This window comes from Podarcis vaucheri (genome assembly GCF_965113315.1).
Source record: "Podarcis vaucheri genome assembly, chromosome: 1".
NCBI classification, from domain to species: domain Eukaryota; kingdom Metazoa; phylum Chordata; class Lepidosauria; order Squamata; family Lacertidae; genus Podarcis; species Podarcis vaucheri.
Genome location: NC_138759.1, coordinates 127,106,110 through 127,131,494, shown reverse-complemented (window position 1 = coordinate 127,131,494; position 25,385 = coordinate 127,106,110). Strand labels below are relative to the sequence as shown.

General features: G+C 43.8%; 1 protein-coding gene across 1 annotated transcript in view; it reads left to right on the top strand.

Moving 5' to 3' along the window:
- The window catches only part of DNAH7 (dynein axonemal heavy chain 7), a 191,652-nt gene that overhangs the window by 71,925 nt on the left and 94,342 nt on the right, over positions 1-25,385 (top strand). The window contains exons 27-38 of the mRNA XM_082219677.1: positions 765-977; positions 3,110-3,208; positions 5,173-5,421; positions 6,649-6,798; positions 8,291-8,473; positions 10,722-10,898; positions 12,238-12,369; positions 15,569-15,793; positions 16,739-16,936; positions 20,117-20,272; positions 24,233-24,401; positions 24,811-24,937. Coding sequence (XP_082075803.1) covers positions 765-977; positions 3,110-3,208; positions 5,173-5,421; positions 6,649-6,798; positions 8,291-8,473; positions 10,722-10,898; positions 12,238-12,369; positions 15,569-15,793; positions 16,739-16,936; positions 20,117-20,272; positions 24,233-24,401; positions 24,811-24,937 — 2,078 coding nt within the window. The remainder of the gene's footprint in view (positions 1-764; positions 978-3,109; positions 3,209-5,172; positions 5,422-6,648; positions 6,799-8,290; positions 8,474-10,721; positions 10,899-12,237; positions 12,370-15,568; positions 15,794-16,738; positions 16,937-20,116; positions 20,273-24,232; positions 24,402-24,810; positions 24,938-25,385) is intronic.

Below are 25,385 nucleotides of genomic sequence, written 5' to 3'. Positions count from 1 at the left end.
AACTAGCAGTTTGAAAGCACACCAGTGCAAGTAGATAATTAGGTACTGCTCCGGCGGGAAGGTAAACAGCGTTTCTGTGCACTGCTCTGGTTTTGGTGTTCCATTGCGCCAGAATGGCTTAGTCATTCTGGCCCCATGCCCCGGAAAAACTGTCTGCGGACAAACATCGGCTCTCTCAACCTGTAAAACGAGCTCAGCACCGCAACCCCAGAGTCATCTGCGACTGGACTTAACTGTCAGGGGTCCTTTACCTTTTTAGGTCCATAAATTACCATATAGCATATATTCAACACAAAAAAACAGTGACAATTTGCTGTTGACAAAGGACAGCTGGACATATAAAGGGCCCCATTACTTTCAGTAGCTTAGGGCCTCATCAAACCTAAATCTGGCCCTGGCTGCCTGTTTGGGGTTTTTTTTTGGAATGAATGGGAAATCAAGGCAAATGACAGAACAAATGACAGAAAATGATTCCTATACTCCTGTAAACCCATCATATATCCCCAAAATGATAATCATAAGATATATGCCAGTGTGGTGCCCTCCAGGTATTTGAAAGCTTTCAGGACACCCCCCCCCCAGTTTTATTTAGTATCCCTTATTTTGGGGGACTGTTTTGACAGTAACTGTCTTTACCAATCTGGGGAATGGTTTGCATACTGATAATGAAATTTAGCCTTCCATCCCAGTCTGAAGCTGACCACCTGTCGAGGTACTGTGATAGAGGGCTGCAGTTAACCTGCCTGTCAATGCTTGCTTAATAGGCCCTGTTTCGAACTGTGGCAATGATGGTACCTGATTACGCCATGATTGCTGAAATTGTCCTGTACTCCTGTGGGTTTGTTACTGCTCGGCCTCTGTCGGTGAAAATTGTAGCTACCTATCGCCTGTGTTCGGAGCAGTTGTCTTCCCAGCACCACTATGATTACGGAATGAGAGCTGTGAAGTCGGTGCTCACGGCAGCTGGAAATCTGAAGGTAGGGAACCTGTGCCCCGTTTTCACGGTCTTGATTTAGAATCTGGTGTTTCGCTAGAAGCAAAATCTGTGCTTCTTACTTGAGCTGAATTGAGTATAGGGCCTTCTGTGTGTATATGCTGCCACTGTTGCCCTGGGGCCCCACAGTTTTTTATGTGTGGGGGCTCAGCTCCCACAAAGTGGGGCTCTGATACAACTTCTAGTTTTGTACCGGAAGTCAGGTTGGAGACGACATCCTTATTTGGTACTTCATTTCTGATTTGCCTTTACAGTGGTGTTATGTACTGAAGTTCTCACCCTGGGCCAGCAGGGGGATACTGTAGATAGTTCAGGTCCACATATGCAAATAAGGGATCAAAAGTGACGTTCAGTGATTGGATAGTTACAGAAAGTGGTTACTGTTGCGTTCTAGTGGAGCTCTATATAAGCAGGCTGGCTGAACCCTTCAGTTCAGTTCTGTTCTGGCCTGTGAATAAACAAGAGCTGTTTGAAGAATTGCTGTGTTCACCCACAACAAGTGGTATCTTGGTTCTTGAACTTAATCCATTCCAGGAGTCCATTTGACTCCCGAAGCCGTTTGAAAACCAAGGCATGGCTTCCGATTGGTTGCAGGAGCTTCCTGCACTCAAGCGGAAGCCGCGTCAGACAGTCAGCTTAAAAAAAAAAGTTCACAAACCGGAACACTTACTTCTGGGTTTGCGGCGTTTTGTTCGACAATTAAGCCATTCAAGAGCCAAGGTACCACTGTATTTATTTGGGAGGTTTATAAACCACTTTATAAACAGCTCTCTGAGTAGTGTACAATAATCTAAGCACTGCACAATTAAACCAGAGTTCTCTGTCATATCTTAATCACGGAAGTCTAGTGCAAGATAAGCTAAGGAGCCAGAATAATGACCCAGGAACAGATCCTGGAGGTGACTAAATCTTGGACCAAAGTTTATCTAAACCTGGCCAGTGACTACTGATGTACATTTATTAGAACAATATGGGTCTGCAACAGATTGCTGCTTAGATCTTTGCACATTCACTTGTGGATCGAGGGCCCGACCCCGCTATGTGAAATAAATACACAAGGACACATGATATAAGGTTAATGGGCAAGAAAAGGCCACAACTTTATTGATTACAGCAGTGAAAAGGTATTGGCTTAGGCATTGGATGACTATAGGTGGTGGGTTTATTAAACAGTAGGTGGAGCCTGTTGATGCTCATCCAACTATAGGCTCACCCCCTGATGTCACCGAGGGTCGTGCCATGGCCTCCCGCCAAGCAGGCATCGGACGGAATACACGACCACCAGATTCCTTTAACGGAATAACCCACGGTAGATAGCATAGGTGATGGCTACACCTAGCCCTTGACACAGCACAACACATGAATCCAATGCCTAACCTACCCACCAATACCACAAAAGTTGTGACGATTGCTACGAGGTTGGCGAAAAAACCAAAAGGCCTAATGCCAAATGGAAAAATTCCTACCAGGCCCCCCAGCCAACCAGGGCAACCAACCTAAGGTCCATAGCAAGGCCAAAAACCTATACCCTGAGCTAAATGGGAGTGGAGGGTGGGTGACTCGCTGAGGGACGACGACGAATGAGGAGGAGGCGGAGCTGGCACTACAGCATTAAGCTGCTACACACGCCCCCCGGAGGCACCTGGTTGGCCACCTCCGGTGGGCGTGGGCGCCAGCCAGGTGAGGTGGAGACAGGGGCGGAGCTCGGTCTCCCGCCCACAACCACTCCCCTCTCTTCCAGGGAGGAGAGTCTTTGTTTTTCTCAATGAAAGCATGTTTATTTTTGATCCAGTTTGCCCATATCCTACCATGCAAGAAATCAGCAGGAGTTTTAATCCAAAACTCATAGTAACATTTCCCATTAGACCTTTAGATGTGAACTTTGTCTGGCAGCATAGTAAGATCAGAGTTTTGTGTTATAGTTATAAAGATGCTCTGAAAGTTTAGATTGTTCACATCTGTCTGGAACATGTCAGTTCCCCTAAAAACTGCAAATCAGGCACAGGTAGAGGAAACAGTGATAACGTGTAAAACATTGACATATGTTTTATTTTATGTTATTGGTAAATTTGAAATGAAAATTTTAACTCAAATTAACTGTGTCCTTTTTTGCAGCTGAAGTATCCAGATGAAAATGAAGAAATTTTGCTGCTTAGATCCATTATAGATGTAAATTTGCCTAAGTTTTTATCCCATGATCTACCACTTTTTGACGTAAGGGTCTTTGATTACATTATTCAAGTTCAAGAGATAAGCGATAACTACCAAAACCTATACACGGATGAGATTTATGAGCGTATTGCAACCTGAAGCTATAGACAAATCTAGAAACATAGGAAAACACCTTATAAACAAGTCAGATTATTGATCCATCCAGCACACGATTGTCTACAATGACTGACAGCGGATCTCCAGGTTTTATTATGCTTATTGATTTTTAGGTATTTATATGCCGCTTAACATTCAGAATTTCTGAGCGGTGTAGAAATTGAGACAGGTCTCCCAGTCCTAGCTGGAGATTTTGGGGACTGGACCATCTACATGCAGAATTTATGCTCTACCTCTTTCCTCCAAATCTACAAGCACTATAGATTTCAGTAGCTGCAAAGAACAATACAGTTATTCCAATAATAATAATAATAATAATAATAATAATAATAATAATAATAATATGAAATAAATCCCCAAAAGCTGACAAGATAGCTGGTATAACTCCAGCTTTGGGAATGGGAACATCACACATGCAAGTGTCATCAGCTGTTTGCAGGCATCATGATTCTGTTCCATCTGCGTGCAAAAGCCCAGGATGCAGCTCTGAAGTAAACAATTTTGCTACAGTGGGGAAAATGTGGGTGTTGACCACAAAAGCCATGAGCCCAAACATTCACAAATGGTAAGGTAAAGGTAAAGTGACCCCTGACCATTAGGTCCAGTCGTGGCCGACTCTGGGGTTGTGGCGCTCATTTCACTTTATTGGCCGAGGGAGCCGGCGTACAGCTTCCGGGTCATGTGGCCAGCATGACTAAGCCGCTTCTGGAGAACCAGAGCAGCACACGGAAACGCCATTTACCTTCCCACCAGAGCGGTACCTATTTATCTACTTGCACTTTGACATGCTTTCAAACTGCTAGGTTGATGGAGAAGAAGACTGCAAGGCCATGTTCACTGACCCTGCTCCCATCGCCAGTCTGCCTCTGCCTCCCACGATATCCATGGGTTGGCACGACTGCTGCCGTAGGGCTTGCCAAACACATTTAATCACTTCCTGTGAACTGGTTGTGTGTGTGCAGGGTGAGGGTCAAGCCTAGACATGTTTGGCAGGCTTAATCATGGCAAACATTTCCCCAGTGTGTGGACATCATGTGGGCAGGCCTGGCAGAGGTGTGGCCGCCACCCGGTTCTCATTGCATGGAGTAAATAACACTTTACTGGGACTCTTGACTGACAGCTATGTTTTATCTTCTTTGGTGATCACTCGTAGCTGAGTAGGATTGTCTCCCATGAACACGGTCTTAACAGTGAGTCCATAAGTGACTGTGGAGGCCAATTCTGGATCCATACGTCCTTCCACAGTGGGGACATAGGTTTCCGGGCAGGAGTTGATCACGGCGAGGGTTTGCCAAGTGTGCCTTCCTCTTAGTGCGTTTCTCCCTTTTGTCCTGAGTTTGAGCATCTTCAAAACCCATGACACCTTTGGTAAAGGCTGTTCTCCAATTGGAGCGGTCGCAGACCAGTGTTTCCCAGTTGTCAGTGTTTATACTACATTTTGTTAGATTTGCCTTGAGAGAGTCTTTGAACCTCTTATGTTGAACACTGGCATTATGCTTTCCATTTTTAAGTTTTGAATAGATTAGTTGCTTTGGGGGGATGAAAATCAGGCATCTACACAACATGACGAGTCCAACTAAGTTAATGTTGAAGAATCATCACTTTGACACTGGTAATCTTTGCTTCTTCCAGTACACTGGCATTAGTTCACCTGTCTTCCCAGGTGATGTGTAAAATTTTTCGGAGACACTGTTTTATAGAACACCAAACATAGACACTGTGTTTTATAGAAAAGTGATCGCATTGCTAGTTTAAAAGGCCTTTTTGGGGGGACAGGAGATAATTCAGAGAGGCCCAGAGACTGCTTGCTATAGTCATGTTTAAAATACCTTGTAATTCATTTTTGACAGGGCATCACTTCAGATTTGTTTCCTGGTGTGAAGTTGCCAAAACCAGATTACAATGACATCCTGGAAGCCATCAAGATAAACTGTGAAGAAATGAATTTGCAGATGACGCCATTCTTTTCCGAGAAAATTTTGCAGATCTTTGAAATGATGATTGTGCGGCATGGTTTCATGATCGTCGGAGAGCCCTTTGGTGGAAAGACATCTGCGTATCGGGTTTTGGCAGCTGCTTTGGGGGACCTGTGTGAAAAAGTAAACAAATGTTTCCAGAAGGCATTGTGTCCTAAAAACGGCAAAGTGACATGTTGTGTCACCTTGTCAACTTTTTCTCACATCCGGCCTGATCTTTCATTTCCCTCCGAAAATATGTCTTGTCTGTCCATAAGGTAAAGGGGACCCCTGACCATTAGGTCCAGTCGTGACCGACTCTGGGGTTGCAGTGCTCATCTCGCTTTATTGGCCGAGGGAGCCAGTGTACAGCTTCTGGCAAACCAGAGCAGCGCACGGATACGCCGTTTACCTTCCCACAGGAGCAATATCTATTTATCTACTTGCACTTTGACGTGCTTTCGAACTGCTAGGTGGGCAGGAGCAGGGACCGAACAACGGGAGCTCACCCCGTTGTGGGGATTCGAACCACCGACCTTCTGATCAGCAAGTCCTAGGCTCTGTGGTTTAACCCACAGCGCCACCCGCATCCCTTTGTCTCTCCATACTCTGCTGCTAATGGCATTCGCTTAAGCAGCTAGAATGGTAGGATGCTGCAAGGAATGAAAAGAGATGCTCATAACAGCAAGCACCTCTCGTTCATTCCATGCAAGAAGGCCTATACCTTGAGCACTTTATATTTTCTCCCCTCCCAGCAAGTCCTCCTCCCACTGCTCCCATTTCTGGCAGGAGAAAGGGGAGGCTATGAAGGGGATGGCACTGTAGGAGGACTTGACACTTCTTGATGAAGTACAGCGGTACCTCGGTTTTTGAATGTAATCTGTTCCGGAAGACCGTTCGAGTTCCAAAACGTTTGAAAACCGAGGTGCAAATGGTGGCCTGCAAATTTAATACAGAGAATTTAGAAAAATAAGATACACCCTCAGTGGAAGCCATTCGACTTCTGAGGTGTGTTCGAAAACCGAAGCATTTACTTCCAGGTTTTTGGCATTTGAAAACCGAAACGTTCGTCAACGGAGACATTAAAAAACTGAGGTATTGTTTTCTGGCCAAGAAGAACATCACATGCATGTTGGAGGCAGGATCGTAATCCCCTCCATTTCCTATGTCGCCATGAATGGCCAAACCATCCATCTGTATAGGGCAAATATATGTGTGTGCAGGTGCGTCTATCTGGATATATTGACAGATAACGTGTAGATTCACATACAGTAGATATAAATGTAGGTATGGATTAGAGAGATGTGTATGTATATTGATGAATTAAATGCACCACTGATTTATCAAATGCAATTCCCTATGTGTACTCAGGGGCTGATGGAGGAAAATAAAGTTCAGATCACTGTTATCAACCCTAAAGCTATAACTATGGGGCAACTGTATGGACAATTCGATCCCGTCTCCCACGAGTGGTCAGATGGCATTCTGGCTGTGAGCTTTAGGGCCTTTGCATCTTCACCTGTAAGTATTCAACAAGATTAAAATATTTCAGCATATGCATAGTTTTAAAGCATAGGTTAGATGGCCATCTGTCATGGATGCTTTAGCTGAGATTCCTGCATTGCAGGCGGTTGGACTAGATGACCCTTGGGTCCCTTTCGATTCTATGTAAATGTAGTGGTTGGGAGTTACTCGTGCGTAATCCTGCCCCGTTTGAGCATCAGATTGCCTGGTTAAACCCTCCGGACTGCACAGCCCATCTCAGCGTGGCTGCCCTTAGTCACTCGTAGAATCTGTCTGTGGGCGTTTCTTAAAGCGCTGCCAACATAAGAGTTGTTTGACGCCTAAGCGTCTCCGCCTCTCACTGCGCGGGAGTCTCCTGCGCAGGGTGGGCGTGGGCAGCGGGGTGCTTGGGCTCTCCTCACTAACTTCCAACGAAGAGTCCTGGAGCCCCTGCACCTCCCTGTCCCGTTGCTCTCCTGGATCCCTGGTGTTACACTCATTCTCTTCCCCTCCTTCCCAGCTGAGTCTCCCCCTAGCGCTGGGACCTTCTCCTGCAGAATCAGAGACCCTCTCCTTCTCCCGTGCCTCTGATCTCAGTTCCCTGACAGTAAACAATGTCTAGAATAAAAGGAGGAGCCAAACTGTGCCCTGAAGGCATAAAAGACCCTGGTCCTCTGTGGGGTTTGTGCCGCTTCAGTGGTCATATGGTAGAGAAGGGTTAGAATTGTCACCAACTGAAGGCGTCATAATCGACAAAGTCAGGACCAAGGGCCTTCTGGCGGTTCCCTCACTGCGAGAAGTGAGGTTTCAGGGAACCAGGCAGAGGGCCTTCTCAGTAGTGGTGCCCACCCTGTGGAACGCCCTCCCTTCAGATGTCAAGGAAATAAACAACTTTCTGACTTTTAGATGACATCTGAAGGCAGCCCTGTTTAGGGAAGTTTTTAATGTTTGATGTTTTATTGTGTTTTTAATATTCTGTTGGGAGCCGTCCAGAGTGGCTGGGGAGGCCCGGCCAGATGGGCGGGGTATAAGTAATAAATTATTAATAATTATTAATTTTACAGTCATACCTTGGGTTACAGATGCTTCGGGTTGTGCGATTTCGGGTTGCGCACCGCGCCGAACCCAGAAATACAAGAACGGGTTATTTCTGGGTTTTGGCTCTTGTGCAGAAGCGCTAAATCATGCTTTGCGCATGCACAGAAGCGCCAAATCGTGACCCGCGCATGTGCAGACGCGCCGCTGTGGGTTGCGGACGCTGCGGGTTGCGAACGTGGAACATGGATCACGTTCACAACCTGAGCATCCACTGTATTATTATTATTATTGGTTACACTTGTCTGCATTTAAATAAAATAGTTATTTGTTTTTAGATGCTGATATGTGCTGCAGCACATTCTCTCCTGTGTGAGGGAAACAGAAGAAGACCTCTTCTAAGAAGGTCTTTTTGCTCACCTTACCAATTCTTAACATTATTTGTACTAAAACTTTGTTCCCTCCCTCCCCCCAGACACCTGACAGGAAGTGGCTTATTTTTGATGGACCAGTGGATGCCGTGTGGATTGAGAATATGAATACCGTGCTGGATGATAACAAGAAACTGTGTCTGATGAGCGGTGAGATCATTCAGATGTCGCAACAGATGAGCCTTATTTTTGAACCAATGGACCTGGAAGTTGCTTCTCCTGCTACTGTAAGTTGGCGCAGTTGGAAGGTTGCTTTTTGATGACATTCAGTGACATCACTGACATTGTGACAAGCCCACAGTTGTGAAAAAAAATTAACTTTCTCATTTCTTTACTTCCTGATCTACACTGGCAAATTCACCTGCAATAAAAACAGTAAAATACGAAAAAATAAAATAAAAGCATACTGAAACATTTAAGGACAATTATTATTTTTATATCATTTTTATTCAATCTCCAAAAATATTCCAAAACATTTATCAGCACATACAATTCTTTTTCCAGCACAAAATTCTTGACTTCCCACCCCTTCTTTCAGTAACCCACTGCTTATATTTCAAATCTTGCCTGCAACTTCATATATTGGTGATAAATTGATAGATAATCCACCAGTGGTCTCCATTCCTCCTTAAACACTTTGTCATTATGTCCTATTAGTTTGGCAGTTTATTTCACCATTTCAGCATAATCCATCAGTTTCATAGGCCATTCCTCCTTTGTTGGAATTTCTTCTTCTTTCAATTTATGTGCATATAAAGTTCTAGCTACTGTTGTCGCATAAATAAATTCGTCAGCTTTTTCAAGACACCTGTCCCCCTTATTCCTAGCAAAAAAGGCTTCAGGGTTTTTTTAAAAAAGGAATTATCAGTTTAAACATCCTTTTCAATTCATTATGTATCATTTCCCAAAACCCCTTTGCCTTTTCACAGGACAATTTAATAACAATTAGATCTAAAAACGTTAGAAATAAATAAACCACAATGAAACACAATAACAAATGGAAAAAGAGATGTAACCAAATCTTGTACAGTGGTACCTTAGTTCTCCAATTTAATCCATTCCGGAAGTCTATTTCAAAACCAAAGCGTTCCAAAACCAAGGTGCACTTTCCCATAGGAAGTAATGCAAAATGGATTAATCCATTCCAGACTTTTGAAAACAACCCCTAAAACAGCAGTTTAACATGGATTTTACTATCTAACGAGACCATTGATCCATAAAATGAAAGCAATAATCAGTGTACCGCAGTCATACAATCAACCAATCAGTAGCTGATCTGGGTTCCACACAGTCACAAAAACAAAACAACAAAGAGCTGCAAAAACAAAAACGCAAAATAAATAGCAAAAACAGACAGACCTTAAATCGGAAGTATAATACTCAAAACAGAGCATGTCCGGCTTCTGAAAAAGGTTCGCAAACTAGAACACTTACTTCCGGATTTGCAGTGTTTGGGTTCCAAGTTGTTTGAGAACCAAGGTACCACTGTATTTGGAAAAGCCTGCTGAAGCAGAAAGGTTTTCAGCAGGTGTGTAAAATAATGTCATTAAGCAGGGAGCTCCAAAACACAGGTGCTGCTGCCGTGCTAAAATAATAACTCCTCACAAATGCATAAGGAATACTGTGTGGGACCCGTAAGTGCAAGTTTCTCAGATCAAAGAGGAACCTATGGGGTAAGTAAAGTAGTCCCAAGCTGTTAAGGGCTGCATATATCAATAGGAACATGTTGAACTTGGCCTGGTAGCAGACTGGCAGCTTGTGAAGGTCTTTGATAACTAACACAGTCATTACACAATTAGTCTGCCAATAGCAAACTTTCTCGGTGTATTGTTCTTAAAATAACAATTCCTAAATGCTTTTTCGTGGAAGTTAATGCCCTTGAAATCAATGGGACGTTTGTGAGTGAATGTGTTTGGAATCGGCATTCTTGTTCTTGTTAGATTTCATTCTTTTAAGTAGTTTCTACCCCAGTCCCCTGTCCATTTTGATTGCCACTTTTGGAAAGATATATTTTTGTTTGTTGCAATGCCGGTCTTCCTATAAACTGTTGTGGGTTTTTTGTGGTTTTTTTTAATTTGGTATCTACAACCATGATTATGTATAATGGATTAGTGAAGCCTTTTCTTAATTTCAGTTTTTTAATAGAAAATTATTTTTGTTTTTAGGAATCGGTTCCCTCTCCCTCTCCTCCTTTCTTTAATAAAGGAAGTTTAAAAAATGAAAGCTATGATTTACACACACACACAGACACACACACACACGCACACACTAGAACTTGCGTCACTGCTACTGATTAGATCTGAAATTGTTGGCATGTACATCAACCTGTGATTTATATAATTGTCAACAATCATTTTGTTCTGTTAGACCTAGATTATCCGAGCCAGCTTTCACAAGTTTAATGAAAATGTAAGCATCCCGTTAGGTTAGGTTATCTATAGCCTTAAGATATGTAAAGGTATCCTCCTTTTGCAGGTTTCCAGATGTGGCATGGTCTACATGGAGCCACAAATGCTAGGTTGGAGACCCGTGATGCTATCCTGGCTACATCTGATGCCTCCCACCGTCACACCTCTACATAAAGAGTTTATAACAGGCTTGTTTGACAGGATAGTTCCGCTTTCTGTTGAGTTTATTAGAAAGTGTACAAAGGTGAGCTAAGCATGGATTTAATGAAATGGAAATTGCCTTTCTGGAGTGTGTCAGTACAGGAGCATGAATGCTTTAATCATGGTCACAAGAGCTCTCCCCCCCCACAAAATGTGGATATTTAGGTGTGGAACCAAGGGAGGGAGGAAATTGTTTGGTGCATTCTTTGCAGTGGGCCGAGACAGGGCTCGTCCTGTGGTTTCCTCCTTGCCACTCTCTTTTCCCAGGAAAATCCTGCTCTTTGGTGCTAAATCGGAGCAAACATCAATCTGGAGAAAACATGAATTGCCCTTTGCTCTGTCTGACCATTAAAGAGCAGTTTTCCCTGGGGGAAAGCAACGGAACAAGAGGAAGGGTGGGTAAGCCCTCAATCCCGTGTTCCTGAACTTGCTTTGTAGACTGGAACACAACTCCCAGTCCTACAGAATTAGATAAACTCACAGGAAGGATTCGAAACCGGTGAGACCAGAAATTCACAGAAGACTGGAGTAAATTTACGGACTATTTGAACAGTAATTGTGAAGAACAGATGACGTTTGTAGGGTTGCAAGAAGTTTTGTGAAGAGTATTATTAGAAGTATTGTAAAAATGGACAACGGGGAGGATGATTTGTTAAGAGATGTAAAGGCAATATAAAGTTAAGAAATGCATAAGAAGTGGTTAAAACGGTGGATCATCAGAGGTGCTGATGGAAGTCCAAAAAGATTGTGTAAGTGATAAGTTTTGTGGTACATTTTATAATTTATATGTTAAAATTAATAAAAATATTATAAAGGAACACAACTCCCAGTCAGATTGTACATTGTGTAGGATTTCACGATACAGTGCACAAAAATAAGTATTTTGTTTAAAGGATGCATGCATAAGTGTGCACTTTACGATAAAAGTGTGCATTCTGGGGAAAGTTTTCAGCTTCGGTCCCATCTTAATCAATTGTTCTTACTTCTGAATAGATTTGTATAAAGTTGTAGTCCATATTCTTATGTCGGCATTCACAGTCAACATTTCAGTGGAATTAGATTGGTCTTTAGTTCAGTCAATTCGGTTGCTGGCATTGCAGTTATTATTAGCGGTCCTATTTCTTACCCTATGCAATAAGAGAAAAATTTAAAGAAATGGGACTGAGGATAACAAATTGCTTGCATTTCTTTATTTTATTTTTGCTTGGAGGTTATTTTTTTATTTTGTCTTAAGGATAGCACAGTGCTTTGTTTTTTGATCTCTTGTTCCCATAATGCTTAGAGTTAGGGGTTGTTTAATTTTTGATGGTAAGGCTGATGGAAAGGGGCTCATTTTAAATTAAGTTCATGTACTATGGAGAACATGCCTTTGCTCCTCCTAGGAACTGTCTCCTACATCAGATACCAACTTGGTTCGATCGTTGATGAATCTAATGGACTGCCTCATGGATGAGTTTCAAAACGAAGCGAAACTTAAGACTGTTACGGACCGTGAAATATTTTCTTGGCTTGAGGTGGGCAGGATCTTGTTAATGCATTGAATCAGAGATTTGGTTTGAGTTAACCTCCATGGATCTTTATCAAATGAGAGTGTTGGTGCAAACCTGACGCATTACAGTGGTGCCTTGCAAGACGAAAAGAATCCGTTCCGCGAGTCTCTTCGTCTTGCGGTTTTTTCGTCTTGCAAAGCAAGCCCATTAGCAGCTTAGCAGATTAGCGCTATTAGCGGCTTACCGGTTTTAGCGGATCATCTGATTAGCAGCTTAGCGGATCATCTGATAAGCAGCTTAGCGGCTTAGCGGATCAGCTGTTAAACGGCTTAGCGGATCAGCTGTTAAACGGCTTAGCGGCTTAGGATCAGCTGATAAGTGGCTTAGCGGCTTGGGGAAAAGGGGGGGAGGGAAAAAAACCGCAGGAACTCGCAAGACATTTTCGTCTTGCGAAGCAAGCCCATAGGAAATTCATTTTGCGAAGCACCTCCAAAACGGAAAACCCTTTCGTCTAGCGGGTTTTCCATCTTGCGAGGCGTTCGTCTTGCGGGGCACTACTGTACAATTGATGGACTGGTCTATTCCATTAACATACTTAGATCACTTAGGGGTGCATTACAGTGGCTTGTAGTCAATGGACAAGGGGGCTAGGTTAGTCCCCTAAAAGTTCTCCTGGCACCTCCTCCCCCAAAGCCCAGGAAGCTTCTGCCCGACTTAGGATAAGAGTTGCGATTCTCTGACTGGTCCCAGAACCCTCTCACCAGCTTCCCAAAGCCCTCCCCGCTTTGGGAAGTGTCCCCAAACCGTGGTAACTTGGTTCTTTTGAAATCCGGAGAGACAAGTGATATCCTGTATGCTATAGGACTTTCAATAAGACACGTCGGAGACCAGATCTGGGTTTACACACCTCTCATGTAACATTTATATTGTATAGTCAAGTATACATTAATACATTGGTACCAGGAGGTTCAAACACTCACACCTTCATCCATACTCACAAGGCCCTTCACGTAGGTTGATCATGCCTCATGCAAGAGCTGTTGGTGTTGAGCTGTAGTGCTAGTTTTGGCACACTGAGGGCATACAAAGAGTCCTTTTTATAGTCTTCTTCCCCGTTGCCATCAGTGGGATGATTTGGAGAAATATTGAATCTCCACCTATACAACTTAGGTAGTTCTGTCCCTATAATTCCCACAAGAAAAGCTTCTGGTGTTTTTTTTAAATAAAAGTTATTTTGAACATCTTTTTCAATTCATTGTATATCATTTCCCAGTAAGCTTTAACCTTACTATAAGAGCACCACACATGATAAAAAGAACCTTTGTCTGGCAGCTTAGATACTGGAATGATTTGAGCTAACAGTTCCTGGCTGGATCCAGTTGCATTTAAGGCATTTCCGTACAGTATACTTACTGCTCCAGTGATGTTTTCCTCAGCCAACTTATAAACTATCAATGTCATACATGCATGAAGTTGCATCTGTCATACATTTACCTATCTGTGTCCATCGGGGGGCAGGATTCATACACCATAGGGCTTTTCCTCCTAGGAAATAAACAACTACCTGACTTTTAGAAGACATCTGAAGGCAGCCTTGTTTAGGGAAGTTTTTAATGTCTGATGCTTTATTGCATTTTAAATATTTTGTTGGAAGCTGCCCAGAATGGCTGGGGAAATCCAGCCAGATGGGTTGGAATAATAATAATAATAATAATAATAATAATAATAATAATAATAATAATATATTACTCCTTGCCTCTTCCATGATACTGAATGTGTCAGGGAACTCTGGCCCAATCCAGGTCACATGTTCCTGATTTCTCACCTTTTATGCTTGCTTCCTGCATCAATTATAATGTGTAGAGATGCTCTTATTGCTGTGAGCTTTAATCTCTCCAAACAGAACAATCCAGAAAGTGTAGTGTAGTATCAGGTTTTTGTTTTTGTTGTTTAGTCATTTAGTCATGCCTGACTCTACGTGACCCCATGGACCAGAGCACACCAGGCACTCCTGTCTTCCACTGCCTCCCGCAGTTTGGTCAAACTCATGCTGGTAGCTTCGAGAACACTGTCCAACCATCTCGTCCTCTGTCGTCCGCTTCTCCTTGTGCCCTCCATCTTTCCCAACATCAGGGTCTTTTCCAGGGAGTCTTCTCTTCTCATGAGGTTGACAAAGTATTGGAGCCTCAGCTTCACGATCTGTCCTTCCAGTGAGCACTCAGGGCTGATTTCCTTCAGAATGGATAGGTTTGATCTTCTTGCAGTCCATGGGACTCTCAGGAGTCTCCTCCAGCACCATAATTCAAAAGCATAAATTCTTCGACGATCAGTCTTCTTTATGGTCCGGCTCTCATGTTCATACATCACTACTGGGAAAACCATAGCTTTAACTATACGGACCTTTGTTGGCAAGGTGATGTCTCTGCTTTTTAAGATGCTGTCTAGGTTTGTCATTGCTTTCCTCCCAAGAAGCAGGCGTCTTTTAATTTTGTGACTGCTGTCACCATTTGCAGTGATCATGGAGCCCAAGAAAGTAAAATTTCTCACTGCCTTCATTTCTTCCCCTTCTAGTTGGCAGGAGGTGATGGGACCAGTGGCCATGATCTTAGTTTTTTTGATGTTGAGCTTCAGACCATATTTTGCGCTCTCTTTCACCCTCATTAAGAGGTTTTATAACAACAACAACAATTTCATTACTTATAACCCACCCATCTGGCTGGATTTCCCCAGTCACTTTGGGGGCTTACAGCATATATAAAACATAATAAAATATCAAACATTAAAAAACTTCCCAATACAGGGCTGCCTTCGGATGTCTTCTAAAAGTTATGTAGTTCTTTATCTCCTTGACATCTGAAGGGAGGTTGTTCCACAGGGCGGGCACCACTACCGAGAAGGCCCTCTGCCTGGTTCCCTGTAACTTCACTTCCCGCACTGAGGGAACCAACAGAAGACCCTCGGAGGAGGATCTCAGTGTCTGAACGATGGGGGTGGAGATGCTCCTTCAGGTATACTGGGCTGAGGCCATTTTCAATCCTGCACTTTAGTAAAAAAAATTATCATTTTAGGCTGTGCTTCTTTGCTCTCTTGTTTATTGTAATAAGCCCCATTGGAGCCATGGTGTAGGCCCCATTGGACACAGTGGGCCTTACTTCTGAGTAAACATGCATAGGGTTTTATTGTTAATTAATTGATACACCTTCCCCCCTTCCTTTTGCATTAGAGCATTTTTGTGTTTTCTCTCACCTGGTCTGTCGGAGCCAGCTGTAAGGAGAGCGACCGGCTGAAATTTGACAAGATCGTGCGTGAATTGCTTGAAGGGCCAATGAGCGACGAAACAAGAGAAAAATATAAATTGCTGAGTGGCCTTGAGCACATGCGCGCAAAAATACTGACTGTCCCCTACCCAGAAGATGGAACAATTTATGAGTACCGCTTTGTCAAAGATGTGAGTGTGTTTGTTTTCAATAGAGGTTTTTCCTGGAGTTTAATTGGTAAATTCATTTCCAGTATCACCTCTACGTTAGATCAGTATTCTTGGTTGAATTATGGAACACTCCTTTCCGATGCGGGTGGCGCTGTGGGTTAAACCACAGAGCCTAGGACTTGCCGATCGGAAGGTTGGCGGTTCGAATCCACGCGAAGGGGTGAGCTCCTGTTGCTCAGTCCCTGCTCCTGCCAACCTAGCAGTTCGAAAGCACGTCAACGTGCAAGTAGATAAATAGGTACCGCTCCGGTGGGAAGGTAAACAGCGTTTCCGTGTGCTGCTTTGGTTCGCCAGAAGCAGCTTAGTCATGCTGGCCACATGACCCGGAAGCTGTATGCCGGCTCCCTCGGCCCATAGAGCGAGATAAGACCACAACCCCAGAGTCGGTCACGACTGGACCTAATGGTCAGGGGTCCCTTTACTTTACCTTTCAGAAAGTAGTTAATGATAGCTGGCATTTTTCAGTCCATCCCAATATGACGAAAAGCTGGGTAAATGCCCAGTTTCATATTTATATTCAGAACAACGTATGGACCTTTAATGATGGGCGTGGTTTAGCTTTCCATGATAAATTGATCTGTAATCCAATCTCGAGATGTACATACTTCCACTGAAGCTAGCTGCCTGTTTGGGAGGGAAGAGGGCCTGAATCTTTCTCCTCCCGCCCCAGCCACTCAAAGAAAGAGTGGCAGAAATTCAAGTGTGGCCCCCCACGTGGCTGATGGGTGATCAGCCCTGACCATGTGTGGTCCCAAGTTCTTGATTCAGAGACGCAGAAGCACACAGTTCAGCACAAAGCAGTTCCTGATACAGCAAGGGATGTGGCATGACCTCACTAGCGCAGGGTGAAATGTGTCCATGAGATCTTTCTCCTGTTCTTTCTGATTGCGTTATGTTTTGAAACAGGGCGCAGGAAGGTGGGAGCCTTGGGTGGAGGCACTCGAGACGGCTCCGCCTATACCGAAAGACATGCTGTTCAACGAAATAATTGTCCCCACTCTGGACACCATCCGATACTTTTCGTTAATGGAAATGCTGACGACACATCAAAAGCCGTTCATATTTGTCGGGCCAACAGGAACTGGCAAGAGCGTATATATCATAGTAAGTATGCCTTGAAACGTACGTTGCACTTTTTGTCTCTGCAAGGAGAATCCCCACTGTTTGGGAATTAATGAAAACTGGACCCTGTGCTTCCTACCACTAAACTTTATCCTCGTTCTCAAGATTGGGCGTGGCTTTCTCTCATTCCCTCTAACCTTAGCAGAGTAAGGGGACAATGTCAGCGGTAGCTGCAGAAGACGTTTTGAGCAGGCATCCTAACTCTTCCATTCCTCAGCTTTCATGCTTATGCCTTTACGTGGAGCTCAAAAATTCTGGGTGCACAAAAATGAAGGGGAGCCCGTCGTAGGGGATCTGCCTTGTCCACAGCAGATCCCAGGGGCATTCCCTGGCATCTCCAAGTAGGACTGGGAGATAACAGTGTCTGAAATCCATGGAGAACCACTGCTGGTCAATGTAAACAATACTGAGAAAGATGCCCCAGTGGTCTGGCTCTGTGCACAGCAGCTTCCTGTTGTAACGATCTCAGGCAGGTAAGCAAGCAAGCCTCAATAAGAATTAATGACTGTCCAGCAGTTTTGTGGTCCTTTTATTTACAAAACACATCCAGAGCGCGACTTCTAGCCTGCACTCATTGAAGGAGTTGGTCAGCCTGAATCTCCACCCCTCTCGCAGCAGGAAGGAAGCCAGATTCCCACCCTTCCCCTCTTGCCCTTCTGCTGCACTCTGACCTTGTCCTGTCTCCGAGAATGGGGGCTGAGAAGTTGGAGTGTCCCCTCCCCACTTCCACTAGACACGCTGCCTTCTGCCTCTCTGCTGGTTGCCTAGCAACCCTCTGACTGCCTCCTAGCTCTCCCGCTTCTTAAGAGCTATCGCGTCTGTGACTTCTTTGTGAAGGAGGGTCGAGCTCCCCCTTCCTGGCTCTGTCAGCCAGCTTTCGTCTGCAGAGTCGGCCTCTCTCTCACTTGTCTCAATTTCTGAGTCTGACTCTTCCCCTGCGCTCAGTCCCTGACATCTGTGTCCCTATGAAAAATAAAATGGCCCAAAGACTTGGGTTGTTGTGAAGATTGGGAATAACCTTAGGTTTAACTTGGAGCTATCAAAATGCATGTTCGGTTTGCTCTTTACTTTGGATCAAAATTCCTTTGCCTGAATGTCAAAAGAGGTCTCTTCACAGTATTATGAGTTATCTTGAGAAATATAAATATTAGCACATCTGTTAAATGGTTGTTTTGGCATTCTATAAAGCCACTTTGAGTTCCCCTCCATTACCCACATAAGTGACCAAAATTATGAACTCCTTATTTAGAAGAACAATTGATATAATCTCCGTCAAAAAGCCTATAAAAAACCCTCAGTGTTTGTCTTCCTGTAAGTTATTTCTCTTTGTGTGCCTGCCTTCCCTGTAAATGATTTTTTATTAATGCAATTAATTCTTGCATTAATGTTATGCATAATTAGATTTGCTCTTCGGCGAAAAGTAGCAAGTGGCCTCCCACAGTCATTTTGCTGATTCTGATACTTAGAAATTTATTCTGGTTAACACGGAGTAACTAAACTGGAAAATTATTTTTGCAATAAAGGGCTGTAATTGGCTTTTATTTAATTACTCTTTAATGCGACTTTGATTTATTGCACTGATAAAATATTAGTAACGTGGGACCCAAAGTTAAGAGAAGGCAACAAAGCAATGCTGATGTGTTTAGCTGGAGAATGATCTCTCTCTCTCTCTCTCTCTCTGTGTATGTGTGTGTGTGTGTGTGTGATTTAGAAAAATGGATGAAAGTGTACTAAATGCTTAAGCCAGGTCTTGAGAAGCCCACCTCTTATGTCTGGATTCTGTTCAGGGTTAGCACACCAGCTGCACTGGGTAGTTAGAAACAGTCCACGTTTGGCCAAAGGGCCTGAAGCATGACTTAGACACCTTCCCTTTCTCTAAGAAATGTGTGTACATGCACTGGCAGGTATGAAGCCAAGGCTGGAATCGGTATTTGACAGTTGCGAGGTTTTATCATCCTGGTGGATGTTACATCGTATAAGTTAAAGGAGTCCTGGACGTTTAAGTCCAGTCGAATTCAACTATGGGGTGTGGCGCTCATCTCCACTTTCAGGCCAAGGGAGCTGCCGTTTGTCCGCAGACAGTTATCTGGGCCATGTGGCCAGCATGACTAAACCGCTTCTGGCGCAACAGGACACCGTGATGAGTGCCAGAGCGCACGGAAACGCCATTTAGCTTCCCACCGCAGTGGTGCCTATTTATCTACTTGTGCTGGCGTGCTTTCAAACTGCTAGGTTGGCAGGAGCTGGGACAAAGCAATGGGAGCTCACCCTGTCTCAGGGATTCGAACTGCCGACCTTCTGATCAGCAAGCCCAAGAGGCTCAGTGGTTTAGACCACAGCGCCACCTGCGTCCCTACTATATGGTATAGCATGGTGAGCCAAGCATGGTAAAGTGCTCGTGGATCTCTCTGCAAATGTGGATCTTTATAAAGTTTAGTTTTAAGACCAGAAGAACTGTATCATAGCAGATATGTTCATGATGTACCAGCATCCCTTAAAGTAGACAGTGTGTTTATCCTTGTCATCTGCCAAGAGGCAATAAAATGACGTTCTCTTTTCTGGCGATGCATAACTTGTCACTCTATCCCTGAGGTCTCATAGACTCCTTCAGTGATGGTTTGGTTTGTACACCTAGGAAGGTACTTCTTTTTTGAGAAACAGAAAATCTCCGGTGCTCTTGAAATGGCATAACAACATTTTAAAAAGTGGGATTTATGGTACAGGCAAAATGCAAAGTTATTTCCCCTGCCCTATCTTAAGAAGTTTGCTGGGGATAGAATGGGCCTTGCTTAGCTCAGGCATTTGGTAGTTTAACTTCCCCATTCATTTCGGTACGGGGAGTATCAGTGATGTATCACCTCGTATTCTTTAAAACCATGGGTCCTAAAAATTTGAATCACCCTGGTTTATTTCTGCAGGAACCTCATTAAGGCGCTGTGAATGTTAACGGCCGTGGATTCATTATTGCCTCATCATTTTATAAGCAGAATGGCTCATGAGCTGGATGTGGAAAAGCTTACTGCATTTAGACGACTGGCAATAAATACAAGGGGTGTGTGTGTGTGTGTGTGCCTTTTTGCTAGTAGGCTGTATAAGCTGTCAGATGTATATGCTCATGTGACCCATTCTCTCTCTCCCCCTCCATTTCAACTATTTTTATAGGATTTTCTCTTAAACCGCTTACATAAGGATATCTACAAACCATTGCTCATTAACTTCTCAGCGCAGACTACAGCAGCTCAGACTCAGAACATCATTATGTCAAAGCTGGATAAAAGGAGAAAAGGCGTTTTTGGTCCCCCTCTTGGAAAAAGAATGGTAACTTTCTAAAAAAGCAAAACAAGACTTGTCACAACGCTCATGTCATTATTATTTTTGTACCCAGCTACAGATACCTGAGGACAAAAATGAGCACATAATGTATCGGTCAGGGAGGGCAGAAGTCTTTGTATACAAGCAGGCATGGACAGGCATGTCCAAAGTCCGTTTCGGGGGCCTAATCCGGCCTGCCGGACAATTTAATCTGGCCCCCGTGGCAGTATATGTCCTGGGGTAAAATCAACAACTTTGCGGTTAAATTCTTTAAAAGCTCTCAACAACTTTGGTTGGCCCTCACGCATGTTCACTTCATCAAATCTGGCCCTCTTTGAAAAAGGTTTGGGCACCCGTGGCAGCAACAACAGTCATGACATTTATATCTCACTTTCCCTCCAAAGAGCTCCAGGTGACATACTTGCTTCTCCTCATTTAATCGCTACAAAACCCCTGTGATGTAGCCTTGAGAGACAACGACTGGGCCAAGGGCGGCCAGGGAGCTTCATAGCCAAATAGGGATCTGAACCATAGCTGTCAAGCGTCCCTTATTTGGCAGGACAGTCCCTTATCCCAGCGCCATGTCCTGCTGCTGTCCCTTATTGATGATGTCCCTTAAATTTCCCGAGTTTCAAAGGAAGCAGCTCCTCTCCCTCCCTCCCTGCCGGCCAGGGAGGAGGGAGGCTCCAACTGTGTTGCTTGGCTATGTTGCTCACCCAATAAGGAGTCTAAGAACGACTGGGGGGTGGAGCTTGCATGCCTTGCGCTGATCAAATCGGCCACATTGCCTGGGGACACGCCTTTGCTCAGCGCTTCCCCGCGGAGAGGTGACAGTGGTTTTCCTTGAGGCTTCGTTTGGCTGCTGGCTGGGCTTTCTGCCTTTGGTTGGAGGGGCTCAGAAGTTGAACATACCCGTGCCTGCAAAATCCCTTATTTTGGCTGCTGATCCATTATTTTCAAGGCTGCTGGTCCCTTATTTTCAAATCTGTAAGTTGACAGCTATGATCTGAACCCTAGTTCAAGGCCAGCACTCTTGACCGCTACAGCCACACTGACTCATGCCACTTTCTCTTTAAAACACACCAAAGTAGGTACAGTGGTACCTCGGTTCTCAAACTTAATCCATTCCCGAAGTCCGTTCCAAAACCAAAGCGTTCCAAAACCAAGGCGCGCTTTCCCATAGAAAGTAATACAAAATGGATCAACACAAATTCTACTCATGTAAAAACACACTGATTCCCAGACCATCCGCGGGCTGCATTTAGAAGGCAATTGGGCCGGATCCGGCCCCCCGGGCCTTAGTTTGCCTATCCATGATCTAGAAGCCTCCTTGGAAGTTTACAGAATGGTGCGTCTCTTTCTTCTGCCTTGCTATTTTATTCCTTTTCCAATGTGCAACATCAACTTCTTTCCTTTATTTTTAACGTTCATAAAAGGGTGAAAAGTTAGTTTGCCTACCTATGATCTAGAACCTTTAGGGATATAGATATATATTGAGGGACATTATAACAACGGTATTCCCCTCTCCTGCAGCCTGTAATGGTGTCCTGGGGAGGGGAGCCTCTGACCCATGGACCTAACTTGGTCTGCTAGGCCTCCCCAGTTGGCTTGTGGCATGGTTTGGCTGAAACCACAGCTGCATGTCTTTCACATGATGGTTTCAGCTGCTAGACAGCACTGACGTTAGAACAGGCATAGGCAAACTCCAGATGTTTCGAGACTACAATTCCCACCATCCCTGACCACTGGTCCTGTTAGCTAGGGATGATGGGAGTTGCAGTCCCAAACATCTGGAGGGCTGAGTTTGCCTGTGCCTGCGTTAGAACCTGCAAGCAGCAGTTGTGAGATGTGTTGCTCAACACTATCCCATTTGTTTACTTCATGGGACTTTCTTCCAAGCTGTGCCTGGGAAGGAAGAATCACCTGAAGTCAGGTGATTGATCCTGCTGCCCCTGTCAAAGTAGCGGGGTGGGGGGTGGGGGTAGGGAGCTTGCTGGATCCAGTTCCACCACCACAGTATACTCCATTTTACCAACTCAGGATTGTACTAAGGTTATTGAAATGGGAAGCTTAACTTATTGTACTTCAGATTTTCCGGCAGAGAAGCTAACTAACAGGTAATGGAGACAGTGGCGTAGCGTGGGGGGGTGCAGGGGGGCCAGCCGCACCAGGCGCAACATCTGGGGGTTAGGGTTAGGGGGCGCAAATCCATGGGTTAGGGGGCGCAAATCCACGGGTTAGGGTGCGCAAATTACTTGCCTTGCCCCGGGTGCTGACAACCCACGCTACGCCACTGAATGGAGAGCAGGTAATTAAAAATATGTTGTGAACCACCCTGAGATCTGGGGGTGAAGGGCAGCTTACAAATTAAACCAACCAACAAATCTTTGCCAATCCTCTAATAATTTAGAGTTTAAAGCTGCAATCCTATTATGCCCAATTACCTGGGGAAAGACCCATGAAACAAAAGTGGTGGGGTTGACACCACATCTGGCAGCATCTGCTGGCCGAGGACCTTGAAATAATAATAACAATAAAAATAACAGTAATAATAATAATAATAATAATAATAATAAATTTATTTATACCCTGCCTGTCTGCCTGGGTTTCCTCAGCCACTCAGGGCAGCTTCCAGTAGAATATTAAAAACATAATAAAACATCAAACATTAAAAATTTCCCTAAGCAGTGTCAATTAGTTTAAACTTAGCAAACTTCCTGCCATTAGCATGCAAAGAAACAACAGTGCAGGGAACTCAAACTCATAACTCCCCACCCCATCCCATGAGTATGTCTTGCAAGCTGAAAACAGCTCCTGGAAAAGCTGCCTCGACAATAATGTTGCTTAACAAAGTACAATGAAAATGAAAATGGCACAATCAAGATATCATTTTTCAAAGTGGAGGAAAGGAGGGGGGGTCAGACTTGAAATTCAGCTGTTAATTGATCATTTAGACAGAGCTGGCAGGTAGAAATCTATTTGATCTGAAGCCTCTTCCCTCTTTTCTTAAGAGATGAGAAAGAGAGGAGGGGGTTGGTTGGGATTACTTAGGGGTAAGAAACCTCACCCAGGATATGCTGTGAATAGGGATGGGGAGAAATTCCAGTTTGCATTTAAGGACGAATGTTCCTAATTCACACTTCCCAAAAGAATATGTGACCTGAAACACAGCCATGATTCAAAAATCCGACTTCTTTGAATTTTGCACTGCAGTTCTCCAGCCAAGCCATCTGTGGCCAAATGCACACTCTGGGTTAGAATGTGCATAAAATGCATATGTTAGTGAAAATAAAATAAACAAAATGTATTGTATTAGGGGAAATTGCTTTGCAGAAATGTGCATAGTAAGCAATATGTGTATATAGAAATTTGCATTAGAATGCTTTTGAATTTTCATGAGCACTGATTTTTTTAGCTGCAGACTGGTGTGGAACTATGGAGAACTGAATGCAAAATTGTAAATATGAGAATCTGAAATTGACAGATTAGCCCGTCTCTAGCTCAGAAGCGCTGTGGGTTAAACCACAGAGCCTAGGACTTGCCGATCAGAAGGTTGGTGGTTCGAATCCCCGTGACGGGGTGAGCTCCTGTTGCTCGGTCCCTGCTCCTGCCAACCTAGCAGTTTGAAAGCACGTCAAAGTACAAGTAGATAAATAGGTACCGCTCTGGCGGGAAGGTAAACAGCATTTCCGTGTGCTGCTCTGGTTCGCCAGAAGCGGCTTAGTCATGCTGGCCACATGACCCGGAAGCTGTACGCCGGCTCCCTTGGCCAATAAAGCGAGATGAACGCCGCAACCCCAGAGTTGGCCACGACTGGATCTAATGGTCAGGGGTCCCTTTACCTTTACCTTTATCTAGCTCAGAAGCACATTTTTAATAATAATAGTAAGAAGTTCACTCTCTGTGTGCATAGGCATATGTGCAATGTACAGAATAAGTGTTGAAAAATAGTTTTTTTTTTTACAGGTTGTATTTGTGGATGATGTCAATATGCCCGCAAGAGAAGTTTATGGGGCTCAACCTCCTGTAGAGTTACTTCGTCAGTGGTTAGATCACTGGAACTGGTATGACTTGAAGGACTGCTCTGTAATTAAACTGGTGGATATTCAGATCATGTGTGCAATGGGGCCCCCAGGTATGACCTTTTGAATTTATTTTGAAAGCTTTTCTTTTGGTGCTTTTGGAACACAGTTCTTTTTGTAAATCATTTTTTATTTATACTTTTCAAATTTACACATTTCATAAGATTTGCAAACAATTTAACATTTCAAAATTTGAAATTTGACTTCCTTCCCCCTCTTTCTGTGGTTCCTTAAGTTTATTTTTTAATATCTTCTGCGTATGTAAATTCATTTGACTTCCTCATTTAATTATCTACTGTAAATATATATTATAAAATTGCAGGTTTTGAAAACCTGTTTTTCACTTACTGTAATGGTTAGCAGAAGCTGATCCAAATTGGCTACTAAAAGCATTTCCATTGTTGAATTTGCAGTTCATTGTAGTTCCTTTTTTATTATTATGATTGTGCTTTCTATTTGCAGGTGGAGGTCGAAACCCAATTACTCCTCGGTATTTGCGGCATTTTAATACAGTTACCATCAATGAGTTTGATGATGCGTCAATGTATACAATTTTCTCCAGAATAGTTGATTGGCACCTCAGTATATGGTAAGTGAAGTTGAAATATTGTGGATTACGAAGCATACAGTATAATGTAAATATGGATATCGATGGTCTGCTAAGAACATCCTTGTATAACCTTATTTCTCATATATATTTAACCACTTTTGTCTTTTGCTCATTTAGTAAGTGTTCCTTTAGTAAGGTAAAGCCCATGGAACAATGAAACCATTTTGGATTCTCATACACATGTTTTAAAATATGTTCAATGTTTAGGTATTTATTTAATTTATTATTTGACTTATCTCAAAAAAAGAAGAAGGGGGAAAAAGCACTCCTTTGCCTCCACCATTAAAAGGTAAAGGTAAAGGGACCCCTGACAGTTAAGTCCAGTCGCGAACGACTCTGGGATTGCGGCGCTCATTTCGCTTTAAAGGCCGAGGGAGCTGGTGTTTGTCCACTCCACAGATAGTTTTTCCGGATGATGTGGCCAGCA